The 27,374-nt window shown below is 38.0% G+C and overlaps 1 protein-coding gene across 1 annotated transcript; it reads right to left on the bottom strand.

Moving 5' to 3' along the window:
• Positions 1 to 11,533: 11,533 nt before the first annotated feature.
• On the bottom strand, positions 11,534 to 14,239 carry EMB3143 (YCF54). The gene is made up of 3 exons (XM_087671655.1): positions 13,852 to 14,239; positions 12,460 to 12,695; positions 11,534 to 12,004 (listed from the first exon to the last, which is right to left on the bottom strand). Exons 1-3 carry the CDS (start codon positions 14,134 to 14,136, stop codon positions 11,821 to 11,823), a joined length of 705 nt encoding a protein of 234 aa, XP_087527781.1. The 5' UTR covers positions 14,137 to 14,239; the 3' UTR covers positions 11,534 to 11,820.
• Positions 14,240 to 27,374: the final 13,135 nt, after the last annotated feature.

Consider the following 27,374-nt stretch of genomic DNA (forward strand, 5'->3'; position numbering starts at 1 on the left):
CTTCTATAAGGCATCCTTTTATTCAATAAACTCTTACACCATCTTTAACAAAAGTACAGATGGAAAGTGGGAGCCCAAAATGTTTAGTATAGACAATTGGGTTACCATGTTGCCATCTTTTAAGGGCTCTCATAAGGCAAAGATGAAGGATATCAAATATCACTAGAAGAGATGTATTATTGGTTTAAAAATCATAGCCCAAGGGTGGTTTGCTCAGGTGCAATATGTTTACGTGGAGAATGAGATGTACTTACATCCAAATAAATGTTTTTCTCAACAAAGCCATTGTAGGTTTAGTTTTGAGTTGAATATTGTATGCAAATATACTTTTTCTATTAAAATATGTAGTAAATAATAGATTATTAGTATTAGATATCTTTCCATCAATAAGTTTTGAATGGTAGCCAATGGAGAGTCTTAATAGCACATTCTATGCAATTTGTAAAAAATTTGTAGGCATTATCTATTCTAATCAAATTGTAGGTTTTTTTAGTGAAGGTAGGATTTTTTATATTGTGCACAATATATGGTTCTGTCAAAGAGAAGGTATGTATTGACATATTGAGGATTTATCATTGTCAAGCCTTGCATCCTTGAATTAGGAGACTCCTATGATAAAATATTGATAAAGAGCTTTAAACTCAAAATAGTCAAAGACTTTCAAATGGCCACGATTCTTGGAGAAGGATCTTGAGAAAAACATGCTTGTTGTGATTTGTATCTTTATATATCTTTGCAACCTATTTTAAAACAAATAATTTACAAAGGATTAAGTCATCGCTAAGTAAAAAGTTTTCAAAGGAGGATTTGGACAACATTCTAGGACTATCGTGGAAATTTAGGAAATGTGATTAGAAGGGTGATTTTATACAGTGCAATGCATATCATCGGTCTTTAGATATATCTTACAATTACTCTGACAATCTCTTATTATGGGTTTTGATTTTAGGGGGTACAAACATAGATATGGTACTTGGGTTTCTTTAGATTTTGATATTGATCGTATTCCATTAAAACTGGAGGGGGAAGTAATTGGATAAGAAGCAAAGGAGACTAACATAACTTCTAACTGGAGTCTAAATGATATAAGAGACACCTTGGAGTTTCTAAAAAACATAACTCCTTTTTATAATTTCAAGATCAATGGCACTATAATACAAAGAAGAGTTGAATGGTCTTTCTTTTGTATGAGGTGTTTGCCTCCTAGTATTTTGAGTTTTGAACTATGAATATATAAACAATTTTGAATTCATTTTTTCTCACAAATATTGTTGCCAAATGTATTCTTTGATAGACACTCATAAGTATTGCAGAGAATTCATGTGAGCAAGATCCAAAATTTTCATTATATCTAGGTTACAAATTTGAAGTACACATTTACAAAGATAACATAACTGTAGTATAAATATACAAAGGGATAAATACAAGGCTACTCTTTAGCTTTTCTATCATCACTTCTCATTCCTTTGAACATTTCTCCTTCTTTGGTATAGTTTTTTCTTCGTCTCTTCCATTTATCATTACTATTTCCTTACAGTAGAATATTTTTTTCATTGCTAAAACAATTCAACTTTCATGGACACCCTTTTCTATTGAGGCTTCAAAGGAAATAGATCAAATTTCAAAGGAGAAAGCTTGGGCATACCTTTCTTTGTAGAGGCGATGGAAGTCTTTTTAATGGTTGACTTGACCATGCCCTTACCCTTGCTTGTAGCTTGCACCTGTTGGCTTTTCCCTTGGAGGATTTAGGAGAAAGAGGGGAGTCAAGGTATGTCGATGTTATTTCCTTGTCCAAAATTATCTCAATATACCTCTCCCTTGTCCACCATATGTATGACTCAAAGTGATCTTTGCACTAAAATAGAACACACAATAGCTAGGTTAAAATCACAAGAGACTTTTAACTTAAAAGCAAAAAATAAAAAACTTACATTCATCCCATTTATGTTTAGTAACTTTGAAGCCATAGTCCTTCAAACATTTGAAATGACTCTCCATTTGCAACTGTGTATCGCTTTTAGTGGGACCTCTTCAAGGAGAAACTTGAAAGGTCTCTAAGGGTCACCAATGTCTTCAAATTTGGCATCCACTAGGTAGTAACAAGTTCAATTGCACTACAAATAAAAACTTGTTAGCCAATAGTAAAGAACCTACTTGCAACAAATTTAGAAAACAAGAGAAAACTTAAAAATAAGATAAAACTATTGATGATAAATTTTTGAAGATAATTCATAAGAATGATCTCTCAAGTAAAAATATCAAAGTAGGTCAAACTCCAATGTCCTCTATAAAGTAGACATAAGTCAGCAACACATGTGAAAACACCAAAAGTAAGTATATATAAGAAATTTACCTTTCAATGTACATAAAAAAGATATGGGAGTGTATGGTACTATGAAATATTTGAAAAAAAAACTTATAATATTTAAATTAGACTTTGAAAATAGATCCATGAAGAGAAGTGGATCAACAATAAATATATATAGAGAAGCAACATATTCCATGTATAGAAACAAGCCCAAAATAAGAGAATAAAGGTACAATGAGCTTTGAAAAAAGTCAATAAAAACAAAGAGAGGCCTTACATCAAACAATAATAAACCGCAAAATCTAAACTAAATATCATTCTTCTCTAACATACTCTTGTATTTTGGAGATACTCCTCTTCTGAGGATATTCTAAGGTAATCCTCTTTATTTGTATCTTGAAAATTTTTAAAAATTGTTTGGCCAAATACTTTGTCCATCCTCTCATAGTTAAATGGGCCAAGAGACTCAATCTTTCTTGTGCAAATCACATCCTCACTTTCAACCTCCTCTTTGATTTTATCCTCCATAGAGACCTCTCTCTAAGCCATAGTTCTTATAGAATATAAGTGTGTAACATCTTTAACAACATGCACTTTCTTCTTTTTGGACAAATTTGGGGGAACATTAAGAATCTCAAAGGGTTTATGATCAATAGAGAGAGTAAAGGCTTCAATACTTTGTCAAACTATTACTAAAGGGAATATGGACTCAAAAAGGACCTCATAAGAAGCTGATTAGGAATCTTTAATCTTGGATTAGTCCCTCTTCAATGGTCATCATTGCATGTATTTTTGTGCGCTAGTCCCCCTACATTTCTAGGCTCCACCCACTTTTTGTGGTGGACCCTACCTAGAAAGGAGAGAGGTCTCCCTTTCTTTTCACCCTTATAACTAGCCCTTATCATCCTCCAAGTTGGAACCACCACTTTTCCAAAAGTGCCACATTAGAAACTTATATTTATTTTTGCCTCAAAAATAACTTTGTATACATTTTCACAAAAAATATTTTTTTCTTTAAAGGTACCCAATCATAATGCAAGTTAAAAAACTCATTTTCTATATACTTTTTTGCATTATAAAGGCCCTCTACATCAGTCCATCCTCCCATCAAAAAGTCAAATTTATTTTTATCCTTGAAATTTTTTATTTTTTTAAACAAAAAATATTTTTTTCTCAAAAGGCACCCAATCATATTGCAAGTTGAAATACTCATTTTCTATAGATTTTTTGTATTGAAGGCCCTCAAAATCAACTTATATTTTTTAATACCTACACATGTGATACCTGGGACCTTATAGCAGTAGTTATATACCTACTTTATGCTCCACTACTCCTTCTAATTGCAACATCGATAGGGTGGTGATCCCAAAAAGTCACCTTTATTCCTCTCTTCTCAAGACGGTTTTTTCCATCTCTAGTGGTACTTGCTTAACCATATTATATGTGTATCTAAGCATTTTTCACACTCTCTTTTGTCCTCTGGCCCTTCCAAATCAGTATTATTCCATGAAAACTTAATCTACTCTATTTTCTCTCCTAGTCTACTTGAACTACATAGGAATATAAGCAATCGTAAGAGAAAGGTGGATTTGCATGTTCGTGTAGATGAAGAGTATACTATTACAAAGTCCCCTTATAGCAAGGATGGGCTAGATGCAACAACTACTTCCCAATATGATTTATAGAAAAATAAAAATATCGATCTTTGTATCATAATGGTCCCAGCACTAGGCTAAATCCACCTTTCAATTCCACTTCTTTGTTGCATACATTTGTCAGGGATGGTGAAAATGGTCTACTAGGTTATTACAAACACTTAGATGGAAATATTCATATGTATTAATATTATCTATCAGTATTATATAGCACTCATTAATCTTTGTTACAATCCCAAGGTTCTTTAAATGTGTTGCAAAAATCCCTATAAGATCAACAAATCAAAAGTGCAAAAGCTTGAAGAAGAATTGAAGCAATATAAAGACAAAGGACAAGACATGGCAATGGACATGCAAAGAAATTTAACCTTGGAGGATAAGAATGCTTCATTAAAATCACTTTTGGAGAAAATGAAGAAGGATAAGAATATTACAAAAGCAAAGTTATAATGATACAAGTAAACTCTCAAGGGTTATAAGGAAAGAAAACGTCGATTACTTCCAATGCTATCACTATCCTTGAATGGTGGGAGTGCAGAAAAGACATGTACAAGCATTAAGTTTCATCATCTTCTATTGAAAGACAATCTGAATCTACTTTATTTTCTTTTAAATTTTTTTTAAAGAACTTTTTTTATGATGCTGGAGGCCAAGATGAGAGTCAACAAATGGAGCTTCTAAAGGCATTCTTAAAACGCAAGCATTCAATTGGAATTTTGAGAAGCCCTCAATATCAAGCCCTCTGACTTGCTGCTTTGAATGAGGTCACTTACATATGTTCTTAATAGTTTATTCGTAGAAGAAGTTCAAATAGCATGTGATACAACCAGGGTTAGTTAACAAGGCTATGAGGCCATATATTGGTGCGCAAATCGGATGTTGGATGTGTGCGTAGCGAGCGCTGGAAAGTCCCCAAGAACAAAGAACTCTACTAAAACTCATAAAAGCAAGAAGAGAGTTTGCATAACATGAAGCAAAAAGACAAATTGGGTACAATCTCCCCCCATGTCTTGTGTGAGCACTTCACAAGGCATGTATTTATAAACTTATTCATCTCAAAGCTCAAAAATAGCCCAATTTTACAATTAGGATGCTTTAGCTTTTGTGTTTGCTTTTGTCCAAATAAAGAATAAAGCGGTTGGACATCCCAAAAGTCGGGTTGTGCCCAAATACAATGTCCAATAATGAAATATTTAAATCGTGTGTCTATGCGCATACAAAATAATAAATATTTGACAAGTGCTTCAATAAATAAGAGCGCCTAAATAAATATTAGTGCCACGCCTTTAATAATAAGGTGCGCACCCATCAAAAATGATAATTTCTTCTAGGTAATTTGAATACACGCTATTGCCCAGTGCTTCCCAACGCCACCGCTGCCTACTCTACACATCAACTTAAGCATTCACAATTGTTAGAAAATAATAAAATTAAACTGACAAAAGTGAATACCTAGTAGTCTTCAGCTACAAAATAAATAAATAGGTTGGAACTTTGTCCTAACCTTAATTTAATAAGAGTGCACTCTAAACTCATAAACGTCCATTAATTTAAATATGTATTTTACGAAATTACCCGTCATGGAATCACCCACGTGCCTTACAACATGATAGGAGTAATGTTGTTTTATGTGATAGGAGTGCATATTTAACTTTTTGGTTAATTTCCATGCCTATGACGTGCAACATTTACAACTTGACAATAATATCAAAGCTCCAAAACATACATCACCATGCTCAATAACTTTCCAATTAGCTTGGTTGATTTGAAGTCTTAATCCTTTTTTGCTTTAGATATTAGTTTTACCCAACAAGGAATGGTTCTACAAATTGTTTTCCCTAACTCTCAACTCAAGTTCCAAGCATTCAAGTAGCACTCGCATAGGTTGGTTAGGAGTGATTTGGTCTCTACTTGCGAGGCCTTCCTAGGTGACCTTTTAATCTCTCCCTTATAACTTCTTAGTAATCCCCATGGGGATGATTTTGAAGTTATCCTAGGCTTGGAATTCTATGATAAATATGTCATTGCAATGTTTGGAAAGGGAGTGAATGAGATGATGCTAGATATGCAAGGAGAAGGCGTCAGAGTATCCTGTGAAAGAATGCAGTTACCAAGCAGGACACCAATGAAAGTGCAAATGAAGGAGAACAAGTCTGGAGTTGCTTGCCAAGCAATGAAGTCAGCCCAAACCAATCAGGAGTGCCAACCCAAGCAACATGTGTCAAGTGAACCCTATTAGGCCATGCATCATGACATGTAGTACCAAGCAAGTGGAGAAATGCGTTAAGCAAGGAGACATGGTCTATCTATGTATGATTCGACCCATTGAGCAAGAGATCACCAAGAAGCCCAAACCCCAAACTAGCAATACAAAAGTGGCAAAAATACTTGAGAAGTTCAAAGATGTAATGCCGGCAGCAGAACTACCCAAGGGTCTATCACCTAGAAGGGATGTGGATCACAAAATCGAGCTCATTCCAGGATCCGCCCCGCCCCACCCCATCGGCCAAAGCCCCTTATCGCATGAATCACATAGAACTCATGGAATTGAAGAAACAGCTGCATGAATTAGATGAACAAGGTTTCATCCGCCCTAGCAAATTGGTGCCCTAGTGTTGTTTGTTAAGAAGAAGGATGGGAGGCTTGGACTATGTGTAGATTATAGGGCCCTTAATAAAATCACTATCAAAAACAAATATCCCATGCCCTTAGTGGAGGACCTCTTAGATAGGCTATACGGAGCCAAGTACTTTAGCCGCATAGACACCTCACGTCAAATTCACATAGCAGAAGACGATATCCCACGAACAGCTTTTCGCACCAAATATGGTAGTTTTGAATGGTTGGTCTTAGGGTTCGGGCTAAGCGATAGCCCATGCACATTTTGTGGCCTCATGGATGGAGTCTTTAGACCTGAGTTAGATGTATTTGTCATTATCTATATTGATGATCTACTAGTTTAAAGCAAAATCCTAGAAGAACACAAACAACACCTACGCTTAGTTTTTGAGAAGCTGCGGCAACATAAACTATATGCCAAACCAAAAAAATGTGAGTTTGCAGTTAGAGAGTTAGAATTTCTAGGCTTCATTGTAGGAGCAGCTAGTATTAAAGTGGACCCCAAGAAAGTAGAAGCTGTCCAAAAATGGCATGTATTGAAGACTGTAAGGGAAGTGCGGTAGATCCTCGAGTTCATACTATTTTGCAAAAGGTTCATCAAGGATTGCAGTCTCATCACCACACCCCTATTCCACCTCACCAAAGAAGACAACACTTTTACATCGGCTAGCGAGCAATAGGATGCTTTTGAACAAATGAAAAAATGCATGAGTCAAACCCTTGTCTTGAAAATCCCAACTTCACCAAACCCTTTGAGATATCCACAAATGCATTCGACTATGGCATTGGAGACGTACTAGTGCAAGAAGGCCACCCCATAGCTTATGAATCCAAGAAGTTCACAAATGTCGAAAACAAGTGGAGCACACATGAAAAGAAAATGCTTACAGTCATCCATTGCCTCAAAAAATGGAAGCATTATGTTCAAGACAAATACATAGTAGTCTTCACTAACAACATCTCCCTCAAATACTTCCAATCCCAACCCAAGCTTTCAACCAAACAAGCTCAAATACTTCCAATCCCTCAAATACTTCCAATCCCAACCCAAGCTTTCAACCAAACAAGCTCGTTGGCTAGACTTCCTAGCTGAATTTGATTTGGAGATAAAACACAAGCCAAGCTCCACCAACAAGATAGTCGATGCCTTGAGCCGTAAAGCTGATTTGAAAGCCATTAGTGTGGTCAATAGCAACTTCATGGAATTAGTGAAGTAAGCCTTGGAACAGGACCAAGACATGCACAAAATTATACAAGATGTGGAAACTGACAAGACACTACATGGAATGTATACCCTCGAGGAGGGAATTCTATTTGTACGAAAGAGATTGTATATCCCCAACAATGTGGAGCTAAAGAAACTCATCTTACATAAAATACATGATGGAAAACTAGGACACAAAGGACAAAGTAAGACACTGGAGGTCGGTAGGAAGTAGTTCTTTTGGCCCAACATGAAAGAAGTAGTGATTAACTACATCAAGACATGTCCTACTTGCCAACTTGTCAAGGCACCACGCTCTAAGCCAGCCACGGCCTGCTTCAACCTATACCAATACCTAACCGCCCATGGGATGTAATTAGCATGGATTTCATCATGGAGTTCCACAAATCCCATGGATACACCATCATTTTTGAAGTGGTGGACTATTTCTCCAAGCAAGCCCACTTCATCCTTGCCAAACCACCACTGAATGCCAAAGATGTAGCCCACCTCTTGTTTACACATGTATTCAAGCTACATGGCCTACCCTTAGCCATAGTGTCAGATAGAGATGGAAAATTCATGAGTGACATGTGGAAGGAACACTTCAAGTCCCTGGAAACATAGTTGCGATTCTCATCATCCTTCCACCCTAAACAGATGAGCAAATAGAAAGAGTCAACCAAGGCATTGAAGATTATCTCAAGAGTTACGCTCAAGTGGACCAAAAGGAATGGGCTTTGCATCTCAATGTGCTAGAATTCCACTACAACAATTCCATCCACTCCGCCACAGGTTACACACCCTTTGAATTAGCCACAGGAAAAGTCATCACACCCCTTGCCTTAGCATCTGGAACGGCCAAAGATAAAGATCAAGATACATAGGAATTCTTGTAGAGCCTTGAACAAAGCACAATCACCATGATAGAGCAAGCCAACAAAAAGAGAAAGACCATACTCTTCACTAAAGGCGATATGGTCCTAGTCAGCTCTAAGAATATGTCACTTCCAAAGAATATGAGTCCCAAGTTCAATCATTGCTACTATGGACCCTACAGCATCACTCAAGTGCTGAATGAAGTCACCTACAAACTCGACCTGCCAGAAAGTATATGTGCTCATAATGCTTTTCATGCTCGTCTTCTGCGCAGGTTCTATCCCAACAACCAATGGGGGCGGCACGTACCAATGCCCCATTCTAACGGCCTCTTCAAAGTAGAAGCATTCCTCCGACATCGGGAACAAAAACGATACCCGGAGTATCTCACAAAGTGGAGTGGGCATCCTCTCAAGGAAGCCACTTGGATTTCGGAAGTGGAGGTGCATGAATGTGGCAAAGACGCCTTTGCCATTTGGCTCAAGGAGAATCCCACCAATCATTCCAACACCTCTTGAACCTTCACAAACAAACAGTCCCCAATCATAGGCCCAATAACGTCTCCACTCCTCGAATGTACTTTAGTCGAGGGTGGACTCGCATGGTAACCCAAAGAGCTCTCACCAAGTCTAGATGGACAAGCATTGACCAACTTACTAAAAAAGTCTATAATAAGACCCCGAAGTCCTAATGCGGCAAACACTAACCAGTCTAATAGCATAGACTATGTTAAGACCCCACAAATGTCTCATCAAACCCTAAACCAACAGACACTGGCCAACTTATTAGCAAAAGTTGTGTTAAGACCTTAGATGAGTCAAAATAAACGCTCCCCTTAGATTGTTGAGGACAACAATCTAACAAGAGGGGATGAGTGTAAGGGCTTTGTAGCTATACCATGGCGTTATCACCGAAAACACCTATATGAGAAGTAGTAGTAACTCTGAGCCCTACTTGGTTTCCACTCTACGTGTGATTTTCTATACCTAGTGGTGAACCCTCTTATGTGTGGCATCATGAGAGTATAGTCTTTGGATGTGCCTATGTTGTATTGTTTCTTTGATTGAATAATACAGGAGTATAACTTGCTCTCACATATCATGTTACCTTTTTGTGCCGTGTTGAGTGAGTATCGAGCGCAAGTGCATCACAAGGGGTAGCTGAGGTAACCGTTTGACTGCATGATTGCATCTTTCTCGAATAAGACAATAAGCTCTCCAAATACATATTTTCACAACATCTACATGTTTCCACATACAATTTGCTATGTGCCTAGATTCCTTTCGTTTTGCTATGTGCAACCTCCCAAAAAGGATACCCACACTAAATTTCAACAAGTACCTTCACATATCCTTAATTGAAATAATTCACCTAAAATGGTGGCATGTGAGTTTCTCTGTTTCTATTATTCTAGTAGTCCAATAAGGTAAAGGGGCCAAAAGATGTGTTATCTAACAATCCTCCATTACAAATTTTTTTTCCAAGTGAGTTGCATAAATGTTTTTTAATAGCCAAACTATTTATATTATATAGAACTCAAAGAAAAGATATTAGAATATTTTGATATTTTTATCAAATGGCCTTAGTTACAAATGAGAAGTTCATAAAAGAGAGGCAATGAAGAGCCAATAGAGTGACACTCCATGATGCATTGCTTTAAGGTTTTACAAAATCTAAAATATAAAAGTTTTTACATGGCTCAATTGTTTAACTTAGGTTAGGCTCATATGTAATTCTAAAAGAATCGTAATATAATACTAAGTGACTAAAAAAGCCAAATCTTTCTTGTAAAATTGTCACTAAATTGGGGTGGGGTGTGTTTTCCTTTTGGAAGGCGCTACTTTATTGGCCCCTTTACCCTAGAGGGCACGAGGGTATCCATGTTATGGGTGGAGATGAGGCCGTCACCGTTGCTTTGTTCATGCGCATGGGCTGCATGCGTCATTGTCGATAACTCCAATGAAATCCACGATTTCCATACCAGGCCGTTCTTGGGCATGCCTCTACGAGTCAATATGCAAAATATTTGGAGCTCGTGGTGGTGGAGACGCTGCAACGCGTACATGCGTGTGTGAGTTGCATGTGCGTACAGGTGCCACCTGACGCGAGACAGAGCAAGAGCGAGGAGCACCGGCAACAAGGTGGGTTCGACTGCCGAGCCGGAGCTGCAAACGTTAGGGTGCCATGGGATATGGGCGGTGGGCAACGTTGGGTGGTGGGCCAAGCGGCAACAGCCGTGGCTCGGAGCCAGTGAGCTCACCTGTATGAACGTTATTTTCATCAGCAATCAACCTTACGAAGCCATTCCTCCACCTTCCAACTTTATGACATCCCCAGAGTCAGATGAAACGCCTTCTCCTTCTCCAGAATACAGTGACGTGCATGTGTAACATGACTGTGATTCACTGCATTCATTCTTCGCCTACCCATTCGGCTTGATGAGAATTCACTATCGCATTCAACTACATTCACTGTCTTCAGCAGTCGCTAGTGAATTCAACCGCATGCACTGCTCCATGCATCACTGCTCAAGGCGCATTCCCTGTGACAACAAATTTCACTTTGATCGTTCACAACCACATCCACCGTCATAACGTGTTTCACTCTGAGTTTTATATAACTACGTTTACAGTAATGCATTTACTTTTAAGGTCTTCTCCAGTAATGTGTCACACACACACACACACACACACACACACAATGCATGCCAAGAGCCTCATAATTGCACTCTTAGATATGTTGAGAGACAAGATTAATAACATTTTTTATCTTTCGTAAGTTAAGAAGACATAAAAATGCACACTGCCTTTAAGAGCTTGCAGTTGGCAAGCTAATAAGGCCTTGCAATTATTAATCATCCCCCCCCCCCCCCCCCTCTCATGCATGGAAGCTGCATTAATAACCCTCAGATACACAAGCGCATGCTCTCCAGTAAAAAAAACAAATATGACCTTCGTGCTTAGTTCCAAAGACATTCTCTCAAGTTGAAGTTAATGATAAACCAGAAAGGGAGAAATTCCTATGATAGAAAGGAATTAATTGACTCAATTCCCTAGTACATCTATGGCAGATCTAACAGGGGCTTTGTTTGTGAAGGTGCTATGCTTGGTAAGGGGAAAATGAAGTGAATTTAAGCTATGTACTCCACAGTTACTCTACGCCTCATTTGAAGGTGGCAAAAAGGGTGTCCACCAGCCACTAGCATACTTTGAGTAAGGTGCAGTCCAGCTATCAGGCTTCTCAAAATTCAAGTCAGCGGAATTTGATTTCAGAGCCTCAGCAACTGAATCTGCTTGGATTTCACCTCTCAATACGCGATCAAGCCGCAATTTCATGAACCTGAAAGAAATGCATTCCCAAAGAGCCTATCAAACTCCCCGAAACAATTTGAAGTAACCAATAGTTCATACAAAAAGAATGATTAGGCTAGCCATCCATCACAAGAAGTTTTGGACAAATTCCACTATAATTCCCCCATTGTGAATTATAACAACGTCATGAGCTTCTGCAAGGGAGGGACCACTCAACTAACTAGGTGCAGTTGGGGGCAGGGGACTGCTGGTTTCATCGGCACCCGTGGCCCCCTGCTCCCAACTGCATCTAGCTAGGTATGTGGGTGCCTCTCAACGTTCAAAACTATAGGGAAAAACAAGGGAAATGGGCCCCTTTTCCCATACAGGAAATTGTCTAAAATTTCTTGTGCACGATCAAAAGCCTTAACTACTGACACAGTCAGAAGAGTCACATGGAGATACGAATGAGGTAAGAAATTGCTGAGTGTAGCATGAACTCACGTTATCCACAGGGCATCGGTAGAGACAAGGGCAGCTGCAGGTCTCTTAAGTCGCTTGGTGATGTCTGGGAACTGGTCAAGGAACAGGGGCTCAACAACAATCCAAAAGTCCTGCTCCCTTTTCCGCTCCCCGAAGAGCCTCAGCCTCTCCTTCATCAGTTCCTGGAAGTGCTCCTCCTCATCCAGCATGAACTTGGCATTTGCTACCAGAAAATGGAAGGTCTTGGTGCTGCTTTTCTGCATTTAAACAGACACCGATAAAATCATCATTATTACTCAGCCTTAAAGTCGTCATTATTACTCAGCCTTAGCCCACATTCTTATCATTGCTACTCAGTCTTCAGTCCACATTCTTGTCATCCACACTCAAGTCTTTATCTAGGCCTCACATGCTCCCATATAACAATTGCGTGCACACCATTACCCTACCTTCACCACACCATATTATCCCCTGTCTACCCTTAGGTTTGAGAAAAGATAGGTTCATTTCATCATAGAGCTGGCCCAAGCTTTGAAAATGCCTTCACAAAATGGTATGAGGGGGTAATATACCTTGTAAATGCATAGTTCTCAATACAAGTTTGCAAGAACATGAGTAGAGAACTCATTCCGTTGTTTAAATAACCCTCATCATCATATAATGGTTAAATCCTTGAGAGGCTGATATATATGAGGGATTTCTGATCTCCAGACAGCTCCAGCTGGACTGTTGAGCACTTGTACTTCTTTGTAAGTTTCTTCTGAGTAACATAATTAGCCACACCTTTTATTGCAGAGAAAAGTATGGTATTTGAATTCCTTTTCAATGTACAAAGGGATGTGTGGTTCGACATAAGATTTATCCTGAACTCTGCTTTAGTTCAAATTCTTTTTCAACATATGATGAGACGTATAGGTCAATAGAAGATATATCCCCAAAATCTGCTTCACGCTTGATGATCAGAGACTTACACAAATAGAATAGTATTAGAAAGGGCACATTAGTGTAAAGGGTGAAAACATCACTGCATCCATCACTCCTTTTCCTCAGAGACAATGCAGCAGATAAATACAGATCACAAAATGAGGCCCCACAATGGAGTCAGCACAATCGATGACATAGCACAACAAAAACTGCATCATCCAAAGACCTATGCACCTAATACCTTCTAGAGCTCCTGATAAAACCTCATTCATCACTCCTCCTCTCCAGGAATCATACAAAAACCTATGGACCTATTCTCTTCCAGAGCTCTTAATAAAATCTCAACATCACTCGTTTCCCTTCAGGAATAATGCATCAAAGGCATGCAAACTACAGGGAGGTATCCCAAACAGAGTATGCAAATAATTAACACAGTACGAACATATGTATAAAAAGCTTATGAGCTGTATGAGAAAACCCTAAAAATACCTCCTGTGCTGCTTCAGCAAATCCACCGTCTTGCTGTTGCTGGAGGGCAGAGGACGCTGCAGAGACAGCCCTGAGAGGGGGTAGGTAGACTACACCGGCGCCATTCTTGCTGCTGCTGGCAGCCCCCGCAGAGAGAACTCTACCGGAGGAAGAAAAGGAGGATGACGAGGACCGAGGGAAGACCAGCCACGAGCTCTTCCAGACAAGACTGTCGTCCTGATGCTGTTGAGGCTGCTGCAATAGAGACGTCGAGACACCCCTTACAGCAGCGCCCACCATCGCCATAGCCAGGAAGAGCTACTGTCGCGACTGATGAGGGAGAGAATCTGTACAGAAGAGACTGCCAACCTTATCGCCTACCTGTAGAGTTATTAGAAGATCAAATAACAAACGAAATGTCGAAGATTTCACTATACATAATCTATCTATAATCTATGATCCATATCTATCTATAATCTATAATCTATTATCTATAATCTATAATCTATAATGTATTGTGACAACCAAGGGTGAGCTCGTTATACTAGCATTGTGCATACGCGGTCCCCCTCTGGTCTATTCCTAGAGACGATTCGGGTGTACTTGCCTCACCTGTAGGAGAGGGGGGTCTCTGTACCTTAAAAACATATTGCATTATGTCCAAAAAAATGATTTCTTTTAATGTGTTATCGATAAATCTTGCATCAATACAATATTTATGTCAAAGTAGGATGGATAGGCTTATGCCAAAAATGCCCCTCAGCACTTAAACAAGTGCTTGTCAGCAATTCTAGATGGTATTTACATCAAAGTAGGATGGATAGGCTTATGCCAAAAACGCCCCTCAACACTTACATAAGTGCTTGTAAGCAATTCTAGAAAAACAAGTTTGGCATTCCTTAGGCCCTTAAAGAAGGCTAGGCTTTCAGCTTTATAATGTCAATGGTAGTTTTTTCCTCTGTCTTCAAGAGGACTTTGTTCCTAAGTACAACTCTAACAATATTCCGTAGTTTTTTGCTCTCATCATCCCTTGAGCCTTTGTAACCAAAAAGTGGCATCCACATCTTGATGGAGTCATATAGACTAACCGCTTGAAACTTGGCTAATTCCATATACTCCTTGCATCTCAACTATTCCATTAGAGATGTGTGATTGCCTTCATCTACTACACACACATTGGACATCTTGCATTGATCCTCATGAACTTTTTAACTGTCTTTAGTCAACAGCTTCCTGGTCACAACGCCACACAACATAAAGTTCAATTGCTTATTTGACATAGCCTCCCAAACATTTACTCTCCTTCTCTACATCTTCTCGGAAGCCTGCAGGTAGAGATTTTTCCACTTCTACTTAATCTTGGCTAAGAAACCCTTCAATTGCTTCTAAAGCTCTAATCACTTCATTATCTTCATAGCCAAATTGCCTCTGCGACTAACAAGACACTTCCATGCTCCATCAACATCTATTAGAGTGGATATATGCCAATTATCCTTCTTCTTTTATAAAATTGATGCTACTCGTTCCTTTTTCTTTTGATCGAGGTTGAATTTGTGAGTTATCTGATTCCATGATCATCCTATTGGGTGTTTACAACAAGGCTAGATCCTTGATACAAGAGAAGATATTGACACAAGACTGGATCAAATATAAGATGACAAGAATTGGAGATACATAACTTCAATTAGAACTGAGGTCGGCAAGACTAAAGCACTTGTAGTCCAAGACCCCTATTTATACTAGAGTTGAGGAGGTTAAGGAATGAGGTTAAGAGAGGAGGTTAAGGGGAAGCTTCTAGATGATGACATCATTGATGACATTGCATCACTAACATAAGCTATGACATAAGCAATGATGATGTGCTAATGCAAGCTCTCTTCTACAATCTTCCAAAAAATCCTCTAGAACCTTCTTAGAGTCTTGTACATTTCTAGAATATGCTAGGTTTCTTGGCATCCATGATATTATCCCCTCCCTTAGCGATGAGTTCCACAAGGAGCGGTGGGCTTTCTTGGTAAGTCTCTTGGCTTCAATGGATGTTGTTGATGAAACTTCTTTACTTTAGTAGATGCTCGATCAAGGTGAGAAGTTGGTTTCCACGTTTCCTCACTAGAATCATAACCCTTCCAATGAACAAGGTATTCAAGCCTTCTACAAGAAATTCTAAAATCAAGGATAGTCTCAACTTTGTACTCTAGATGACCTTTGATTTCAACAGGTGGTGGTGGTTGTTGTAAGTTCCTCCCTCTTATTGAGGATATATGGTGAGGCTTCAAGACAAAGGCATGGAATACTGGGTGAATTCTCATGGATTGTGGTGATTGAAGACAATAAGTGATTGGATTCACGTGACCAAAGAATGGAGTTTACATAGTAGAAATATGACTAGCATAATTATAGGTGAATTCAGTCTAGGAAAGTAACTTATTAGGGGAGATTTGATGTCACTTTTTGGCCTTGTGAGAAATTGAGGAGAGAGAAAATGTAATGTAATTTTTAAATAATATTGTTTGGATTGTAATCCACGGAATTTTTTTCCCTTTTGTATCTTAGTACCTTTGTTGTCTATTATTGATGACAAAGCATGCATTTGTCACCTTCAATGCCTCACCACCACTTAGAATCTCTCCTTCAATGACTCTCTCAAAATCTTCCCTCTTCATTTTCAAATTTTCATTTTGAGGGACTCTAAACCACATCTGTATTACAAGCATGGATCACTTCTTGGTAACTATATTGCAAGTATGGATGACCATAAATGACGTTTAATACTATCTCCATATCGATTTGGAAGATGAGTATGAATCTATTTGTAAAAGAAACACACCAAGTGCAATGGAATCACTGAGATCAAGAAAGAATTTCGATCTATGAACTGATTTCAAGTTGTATCCTATGGATCCTACAATAAGAAGCACCCCTCCATTCTCTTCATGTTCCTCATTGTGCTAAGGTTTGTTAGAGATGGTCGTCGAGGGCCTCTAGCTTATACATAGAATCTAGTAGGCTATTCAAACATGTTCAAGAAGGAGAACAAGTGGTTATGCTAGGAAAGAGATGTAATGAGGAAACTATTAGAGGGGAGTCAAGGAAAAATAAGGAGTCTCAAAACATAACTATGTGTAGCCAAACGAAAGCAAACAATGAAAGAGTTGCATGAAAGGTAGAGAAGTTTGAAGAATATTGAGATTCTTAAGCCTAAAAGTGGATGTTGCAAGAGAAGAATAATAGCAATATGGTAATAGTTAGTCACTCGCCTTGAATAGTTGTGTTCTTCTCTTGTGTTTCAAGAGCATCAAGTTTAAAGAAGTGCTCATTATGTGAATGCATTATGAATCCATGCTTACATGTATGTCATTGTTGTTGTTGTCGTTGTAACTAACATGACCCTTTTCCATCCAAACAAAGCAATGGAGAGAGCACACAAGCCTATAACAACATCATTTCCCCCAAATCTATAAGGAACATGTTGGTTGAGAAGGGATTTAGGAAAGCCAAGCTACAATGTGCTGAAAAGTTATTGCAAAGGTTTTGCCTAGACAAAGAGGATATCTAAGGCACCCTAGGTAAAGTGGGGATCAATAGACAACCAACTCTTTCAAGTTATGCAAGAGATTTTGAAGAAGAAACCCAAAGCCATATATAGTTCAACAAACAAGACATTGCATCAACCAAAAAGTCTTGAAAGTCCTTGATGAATCCTTCCACATCATAGAGAGAGCTATCTTGGAAAGAAGAGAGTGCTAAAGTATGACAATTTGAACAATATATTCTTTGACCTAAGCACTTTGTAGGGAGTTATAATTAGGTTTATAGGCTAGAGCATTCAATAGCAAATAGGATTGCCATTTTGTTATCAAGTTGGATTATTTTGAAACTATAAAGGGTAAGAAAATGGAGAGGGTTTCTCTCACCTTGATGAATAGGAGTCTTCACTTGTGTAGCGAGGCGAATGAAGGCATGGAAGGCTCAATGCATTTCAACGTGCTATTAGAGCAAGACATTTGGTGGTTGGGAGCATTTCAGGTTGATATGGAAAATTTTGACGTGTTGTATTAGGTATTTCAATGAGCTTATAAGCCTAAGGTGATAAGTGCTCAACAAAAAATAAATGAACTAAGTGATAAAGATATGGACAATATAACATGGAGTGTCACATAGCCACATATTTAAAGATACTAAAGTGCATGTATAATATGTGAAAAGGCATTATTGCTAAGAGTCCTTACTTTGCTACATGGCCCTAGCCAAGGAGTGCAATATTGCTAGTTGGAATAAGGTGCCATATAGATACCAAATATCCAAACTTTCAAGCCATTCTACCTATTCCTTTAATACATGTTCACATGTGCACATTGCATGCATGCCTTGTGTAGAATAATTAAGAAAATTGTGCATCTTTACATTGGATTTGCATAGAAATCGTAACTCCAAAAGGTAAGGAATGATGCTATTACGGCTATTGAGAGGGTTTTGTCAAACATTGGTCTACATGGAGGTAATGTTGTGATTGAGGAAGATCCTCAAAGATCCAAAAATGGAAATAGTTTTACTAGCAAACTCTCAATAGGTGGAGTTAAGGCCAGAATGTTTTTGGGCTTCCATACTAGCAAGCTAGTAAAAGGAACTCCATGAAATTTTTAGCTTGCATTCATTATAACCAATGGAAATTGCTATAGTAATGCAGTCAAAGACCATAGGAATGATGGAAAACCAAGGAATGTTGAAGGCTGGAGTTTGAGAGGCATTGGATACAATGTTCATGCATTGTGAACAGACACATTAGTCCAAGGAGAATCACCCAGCCTTCAAGAAGGCACTCGACAAATTCAAAACCTCCATCAAGGATGCTCATAGAAGACATTCGACAAATTCAAAACCTCCATCAAGGATGCTCATAGAGCTAACAATCTCACACACTATAAGGAACTTCATATTTGGTTTCTATGCCTTTGTACTTACTATTTAGCTCTTAACTAACCCCATCTCATTTCTTACGCATAGCACATTAGCTATAATCATGATCCTTGCTTTGTGAGGTAGTATGGAATTTATTGATTTAGTCCACCCAAGGAATAGAGAAGTCACATGATCAATATAAAGGACTAGACACTTCATACATACAAGACATGATGATGGTGCACAAAAGGCAAACAACCTATTAGAAGTTTTCTGCTGGTTTTATAGGTCTTTGTCACCCTCATCCATTGAGCTTGGAAGCTGTATAAGTGGCGTTCATACTGTTAGAGATAATGACTCTATAGGAACCTTGCATTTCATCCACAATAAAAATTGTGTTTTCCCATATCAAATTGCATAATCATTGACCCTGCTACAATCTCATGAGTAGCATATGATAAGTAGTATCTAGCCCTTAAAGCTTGACATCCATACCCAAGGCCAAACATCCACAATGCAAATTACTTTTTTATTAGAATTATTTTCTTTGCATTCATTGGCAGTAGGGCATAGCCTCCACAAAACCTCATCAGCACCTTGATCACAAAAAGGGGGAGTCTTGCATTGCTTGGAGAATACTCACTGTGAAAATTTATAATATGTGGTCGTCACAAACATATTGTATATCATTTACTCAAATTAATATAATTTTTCTCTATAATACATCATAGGGCATTGTATTTGTGTATATGTGCCTTTTTATAATCTAACTTTCCAATGTATTGTGAAAGAGGCATATCTTTTTTGTGCCCTATTGACTTGGAGCTATTGGGGGTAATTGATATCCTTGAGCCCCCTACTCGCATAAGGAAGTCACAACTATCAACTAAGACCTAGTTGCAAAGATGCATTCTTGGAAAAGAAAACCAAGAACTATGGTTGACTAAGAATAAGGAGAGCACAAACTAAATACCCATTGATTTTCATTGCTTTCAAGAAAACGTGTTATCCACAAAGGGATTATGCCACTCCCATCCTGTTGTGCCACTAACACCTCAAACTTTCCCATGTTGGCTAGACCAAGAGTTTCAATTATTGTGACTCTTTCTTCTTCAGTGGCCAATTGTCACCCCTCATAAGCCTTAGCATTTGTAACCTTTGTATCTTTGATTGCAAAGTCAACCAAGAGATGTAGATCTACCTCATCCACTGCCCACCCTAAGTTTGCCTCAATAAACTAGGTAAAGGCAGAAAGAGCTCCTACTTTTGGACTGCATGCTCAATGGGGCGCTGCAACAATGTTAGCATCTTGAAAATCATAGGCATCCACACGGTGTTGGAAATCAACCAAACGCTAGCTAAGGAAATGAATAGGTGATTGTAGCTAGAGCAACATTGACTAGAAAAGCAACAAATATGTATGCATCCAAAGAAAGTGATGAAGTCAACATTCCAATAATAGTCCCTACCTCTAATTTAAGACTATGGAATGTTAATGTGAAAAAAAGGCTTTGGTTGGCCTTTGCCATGGCCCCAAACCACCTACTGAATTCATGAGGAAGCAGGTAAAAAACAATTGGGAGCCATCAGGTTGTCGAATTGTTGAAATGAGCCATGTACCTAATAATTTCTTCGTTTTTCCATTCAATAACGAATGTATTGGGACTTGGCCAATGGATGATAAAATTTCCCCCTTTCACACTCTTTAAATGGATACTTAGATTTATTCCTAGAAATGATAAGCCTACTAAGGTCTCCATCTAGGTTGAGCTTACGTATCTCCCTCAAAACCTTTGGCCTTTTGTCAAGTCTCTAATTTCACCTCTAGGGAAGTTATTAGGGCAAAGACCCACCAATCTAATCAACCCATGATGGTTTTCACATGCCCTTATTAAAATAGACTTAAGCAAGAAGCTGCTTAACTTTCTCCTCATCTCAAATATAGAAGGTAAGATAATCACCAAACAACTGTGGCCTATAGGAACCTTTCGAATGCATGTTTCAAGTGTATTCAGGTTGGTCACTTCATCAGGGACTACCTTGAACAAACATGGGAGTGGATATGCAATAAAATTAAAAAGAAGTTGAGGTTAAAATATTTGAACAATAATAACACAAGAATTAGATGTTGCACTTTAAAGGGAATACACTATTGCGTCACTGCAAAAGTAGTGTTTCACGATATTGCATTATCTTAAACACCAAAAAGATAATATTTAAAAATGTAACAAATAATTTATATTTCATTTCCCTCCCCCTCCCCCTTTAATTTTTACAATTGGAGGGAAATTTTAATGGGGGCCTACACCTAATATATATGCTTATTCACTTTTTGAAAAACACCCCTCCCTTGCACTTACGTGATTCCATAAGTTACCCATGGCAACTCACTAGGGCATGCTTCCCTTTAAAGAACATGCTAGGCCCTCCCCAACCAAAAATTTTACTCTACTATGGTGTGCTTTAGACTTAATCCAATTTAGCATTTTCCATGGTATAGTAGCAATAGAGCAACTCCCTCGAGCATTCAAAGTTTACAAGAAAGGGGTAAACATTTGTTTGGGACTTCAACTCAAGCATATGGAAATATCCACACTCTCTCAACCAATAGTTCAATCTATCAAAGAAAGAGCTCATGTTAGTTCAACAATGACTCTTTTGGGGAATTTTATGGAGCCATTAAATTGGACTTTACACACTTTTTTTCATTTTCTTACTCTCACCTTTGCCTAGCACTCTATTCTACCTCTCTCCCAACCAGTCATCTATTGAGCCCTTATGCTCTCCATTGAGTTGCCCCTAGAAGGAGTGTATCTTTGACCCCAATATGGGGAGTTTACCCCTAAAAGAAGCAATTTTGCAACTACAAAACCCATCTTGTCTTGACCTATTTACCACACCAGTAAGGCCATGTTTTGTTTCTAAAGAATCCCTAGACCAATGCATGCAACTTGAGAGTCTTCCCTTGTTTGTTAATAGTCCTCCCACTATGGATTCACTTTTGTGGGGGTCTTTCAGGGTCATCACCAAGCAGTTTTTGACAATTCATTACCATGGAGCAACAACATTGTTGGTGACCCATCATGATGTGTGTCATCTTTGAGGTCACCACCAAGTGGTTCACGACAATCCATTGCCATGCAAGAGCCTCTTTCACTTGGTGGAGACCCTCATGCCACCTATGTGATATTTTTGTGATGTGTTTTGGTCACCACCCCCTCATCTAGTGTTCTTGACTCTGAGGGTCACCATCAAGTGATTAGTGGCAACCCATTGCCATGGGATAGCCTCTATCGCTTGGTAATGACACTTGTCTAGTGTTCTTGACTTCAAGAATCACCATCAAGTAGTTCGTGGCAACCTATTGCCACATGGCAACCTCTATTGCTTGATGGCAACCCTTATCTAGTGTACTAGGAGACCAAATTACAAAGGAGCTCGAAAAGCACCATGGTGATAAGCACACTTTGATAAGATCTTTGCAAATACTAGAGTGGACCCCTTGTCGTGGTGTGTTCACAACCACATGTTTTTGGTCCTATCCATGCCATAGGTAGAAAGGCAATTACTGATTGTTATTTAGGACAATAAATATTATTTGGCAATTGAAGCCTTGTATGGTGTTTTTCATGTGGAGAATATTAAGGAAAATTGATGTGTAGTGCCATTTATAGAGTGCTCAATTCCTTCAAGTCCCATAAGACTTCTTAATCTAACTATTATTGCTACTTCAAGAAAGAATGTACTAAGCTCTAATTTGGAAGGACTCTCTAAAAAATACAAATTATTAGGAAAAAATACAATAATTATGGATGAAGCAAAGCTTGCATCAAAATGGATATCACCCAAGCTTGATGCAAAGAAGATTTATGGAGAAGGAGGTTTGTTTAAATTTTGTGCTTTAGCTTTTTACATAGAAGACCGTGGATTTTTATCTCAATAGGGATAGGGGATGCCTCTTACCAATACCAAAATATAACATTTTGTATTTTATCTTCAAAAAAAATCCAAAAATATTCGTGCCTCCATCAAAGTTATATATTTATTACTAATATGCCTCTCTTTAAGAAAGGTCTTCATGCATCTTATGTTGTTGCTACATTAAAGACAAAGGATAAATAATAATAATGAAGTCAAATGAAACCACTCAAAGGATTCTACTTGAAATCATTAATCAGTCTATTTTTTCATTACCCACTAATGAATGGTAGCTTGATATCAAAATGACAAAAAATAAAGAAATGGTCCCTCCCAAGCCAATTAGGGTATATCCAAGCAAACAAAAAACCACAACCATCCCTACAATAGCATAAAAAGCCAAACAAAGAATCTAATCACAAAGATGCCTAGTACTCAAAGTTTCTCCATCTTAAAAGGCTTCGAACAAGGTTTTGACTTCTGCATGTTCTCATCCACAAGTGGAAGATGACATTTGTGAACATTTTTGAAAACTTATAGGGAGTAGTTCGGTCTCTTCTACCAATGTACTCCAAATCCCATTTGAATTCAATAGTAATGGGAACGTTTGTAAAGTTGTACCCTATCTTAGGCTAATGTATACTTCTTATTAGATAGTTGAAATGAAGGGTTTCAATTGGATTCACAATGCATTACTTTCTCTGTTAGATTGTTTGGGTGAAATACCCTTGTTTCTTCTAGTACTACCTTGGTGCTTTTCATTGATAAAGGAACAAGAAAAGGTTGGGAAAATATGTTTGAGGCTTGTAGTTTTTGGAATGGCGCTCTTGCATTTGCTCTCAGGTACCTTCCCAATTTCTTCATCACTTGGCCTCTTACTGTCCATTTTGAGGATTTTTTTACCTTTATTAAGACTCTTGGGTTACTAGACGCAATGGACCATTTATTTTGTCCCATTCTCCACCCAAATTTTAAGTTTTTGGTACCATGAGTGCTTTTTACCATGATAAAGTAATATTGTATTGTGGCTTGGTGTTATTTCAATGCTATTTTTATTCTCTTGCTTTGGCACTAGTCAATGAATTGAACACGAGACCAACACAATCCAATAAAGAGTTCCTAATTGTGTTCAATTTCCCTTATTGATTGTGTTGGTCTTCATAAGAAAACTTGAACCCCAAGCCAACACAACATGATTGAGGGTCCTCAAAAGTTGGCCATGAACCCTTACCTATTAGACTAGTACTAAACTAACACACTTAAGGGTTCTTTTAAGATGCCCTTATATCACATTATATTGATCCTAGATCAAGCCATGATCCTAAATTGTCCCTAGAGCCATGATAAAGAAATTAGGGATTTCTAATGGTGTTGAGGCTCCCATATTGTGTTGTAAATTTGTTTCCATGTCCTCTCTTCTTCTTTGTTTGCAACATAATCCAAGAACTATTATAGATGGCGGTAGGAATTCACATTTGGCTAGCAAGATCAAAGTTATTATATATTGTAAGTGCTTTGATAGAAGAGTCTTCCTATGTTTCAAAATGTTATTATCAAACTATTTTGAAATTAACTAAATATCTCTATTAAACTATTCGTATTGAGAGAGAGAGAGAGAGAGAGAGAGAGAGAGAGAGAGAGTGTGTGTGTGTGTGTGTGTGTGTGTGTGTTATCTTTGCATAGTTACATATTAAATTAATTGTACCTTCAAATTGTATTAATGTCTTCTTACATGTTACTTTCATACATCAAAGAGGCGCACGCACGCACGCACACACACAAAGTATAAATACAAATATCTAAGTATGTGATATTCAAATATTAAATTATGAATATTTCCAAACACTCTATCTCCTTACATGTCCTTTCATAAGTTTTTTTTTTTTAAATAGACACACACACACAGAATAGCTCCAAGTGTGGCCATCCAATACTTCTATGGATTCTTTAGCTATAATAGGAGAGAATTTTGAATCAATAATAGTAACTCAAGAGCCTCAAAAAATCTCCAACAAATTGTACTCTCTTCACTCTAAATAAGGGGTGGAAATAGAGATCAAGTTGACTTGAATCACTTAGGAGTTATGGAGGGTTGGGATGGATCGATACTTCTTTGGACAGCTATTCACGACTATGGATAGCCCTCTTTACCTTTCTTTTTGCTCCAAATCTAGTTGTGAAGGATTATGTGCGGCCTTTTGTGTGTGTGTGTGTGTGTGTGTGTGTGTGTGTGTGTGTGTGTGTGTGTGTGTGTGTGTGTGTGTGTGTGTGTGTGTGTGTGTGTGTGTGTGTGTGTGTGTGTGTGTGTGTGTGTGTGTGTGTGTGTGTGTGTGTGTGTGTGTGTGTGATAGCAGTGCCCCTGTACTCTACCTTTGTACTTGATAATGCAATAGTGGGATGTTTCTTACTACTCCAAGTCACAGCTCCACTCCCAAAGAAAAATACATAGCCATTGGTGGACTTCTTGTCACATACATTGCTTGCCCAATCTACATCAATATAACCAAATAACTACACAATCGAGTGAACCTCATAAAAGATATCATAATCCAATGTGGCCTTAATGTATTGCAAGGTACATCTCACACTATCCAAAATGAGGCTTACAAGGCAATTGCATAAATTGACTCTCTAAACCAACTGTGCAATTACAATCTAGCCTACTAATAGTAATGAAGATCAAACTTCCCACCATCTTCACATACATTGTGGGATCCTCAATATCTCATTCACATCAACACTTAGTTTCACATTCTACTACAATGGCACTAAGATTGGCTTACAATCAGCCATACTATACTTTGTCAACATATCCAAGATATACTGCCTTTGTGAGAGCCATATTCCCTTAGATGTTTGTATCACCTTAATGCCAATAGAGTACTTTAGTTCCCCTAAATCTTTCATTTTAAATTTCTACTTGAAAAGTCCCTGCACATGCTCCATCTCATGCACATTATCACCCCCACTAATCAAATTATCCACATATAAGGTAATCATAACAATACCCCTATCACTCTGATAGCCATAAAGTGAGTGATCTGCATTTCCACCATGGAAATCAATAGAGACAAGATAATATGCTACCTTGTCATGCCATGCTCTTGGTACATGTTTTAGCCCACACAAGGCTTTGCGTAGACTACACATATAATTGGGATGAACCATATTCTAATAACCTTGTGGCTACTCCATGTACACTTATTCCCACAAGTCACCATGCAAGAATGGATTTTTTTTGCATCTGTTTGTTGTAAAACCCAATCTTTTGCTATAGTCATTGCAATGACAGCTCTTATAGTTACCATCTTTGCCACTTGAGTAAATGTCTCCCTCATAATCAATCCCATAAGTCTATGCATAACCTTTGGCAACCAATCTTTCCTTATACCTACTCAAGCTACCATCTACATTGTGTTTTACTTTGTGAACCCACTTAGCCTATAGCTTTCTTCCCCTTAGGTAGTAGCACCAAATCCCAAGTTTGATTTACATCTAATGCAGCCATTTCTTCATCCATGGCTTTCTCCCAATTCACATGACCAATATTTTCCTCAAATAAAGTGGGCTCAACTAATTTTATAACCTTTGCCATGTACACATAATGGTAAGCAACATAACCATCATATGTCAATCTATTTACAGGATACCTTACTCTCTTTGACCTCCAAACTTGCGAAGCACTCTATGATCCTTTTGCATCAACCTTGGTTTTCCTTACACAAGGTATATGAATAACTAGGATACCAAACTCCTCATCCTTACTCTAATATGAGCCATCAAACTCACCATCTATATGTGAATAGTATGCAAAAATATCTAGCACACCAAGTGACTCAAACATCTTTTATTTAGCCTTATGTGACACATTTCTTGCACTTGTAGGAGTGCTATTCACACATAATTTGCCATTCCATGGTCTCTCAATAGACCTACTAGAAGAGGACTCTTCTAGCCCACTTAATATCTTGACTGTGGATCCATGTTTTCAATAATCATCTTTTCTTTTGCATCATCTACAACAACATATTTCTCAATAGCATACCAACTGCTCATTTCATCAAACACAACATCTCTATCCTCTTGTAACTTGCATGTAATTGGATTATAACACCTATAATCCTTTTGCTTAAGGAAGCAATCCACAAATACATATTTTTCAACTTTCAGATCCAACTTCTTTCTTAGCTGATTAAGAACATGTGCATATACAGTGCGTCCAAATACCTTAACATGTGGCAAATATAGTTTCTTGCCAATAAACTTCTCCTCTGGTGTCACATTATGCATGTAGCAATGTGAGCCTATTCATAATACACACATATGTAGAGATATATTTGGCCCAATAATAAAGAGGCATGTTCTTTTCCGCCGCATCAAAGCTCGTGCAATTTCTACAATGTGCATGTTCTTCCTTCCAACAACACCATTCTATTGTAGAGTGTATCTACATGTAAACTACCTATTAATTCCATGCTGTTTGAGAAACTTACCGAATTCAATAGAGAGATACTCTCCCCCTCTAATCTAATCTAATCTCAAGCACTTAATCTACACACCTGTTTGTTTCTCAACCAAATTTTTAAAATCGTGAAAGTGAAAGAATACCTCAATTTTCTTCTTCATAAAGTGCGCCCATGCATTCCTTGTATGATCATCAATAAAGGTTACATAATACTTACATCCAACCATTGATACATTATTTATAGGACCCCGTATATCTGAAT

Source organism: Lygodium microphyllum, chromosome 3 (assembly GCF_053477565.2).
Source record: "Lygodium microphyllum isolate KBCC chromosome 3, Lygodium_microphyllum_v1.1.10, whole genome shotgun sequence".
NCBI lineage: Eukaryota > Viridiplantae > Streptophyta > Polypodiopsida > Schizaeales > Lygodiaceae > Lygodium > Lygodium microphyllum.

What these genes read in the sequence shown, in the direction of transcription:
- EMB3143 (XM_087671655.1), bottom strand. Translation starts at nt 14,136, where the DNA reads ATGGCGATGGTGGGCGCTGCTGTAAGGGGTGTCTCGACGTCTCTATTG. An exon ending in TTGCTGAAGCAGCACAGGAG is followed by an intron (nt 12,696 to 13,851) that starts GTATTTTTAGGG and finishes GTTTAAATGCAG; the next exon opens with AAAAGCAGCACCAAGACCTT. An exon ending in ACCGATGCCCTGTGGATAAC is followed by an intron (nt 12,005 to 12,459) that starts GTGAGTTCATGC and finishes CATTTCTTTCAG; the next exon opens with GTTCATGAAATTGCGGCTTG.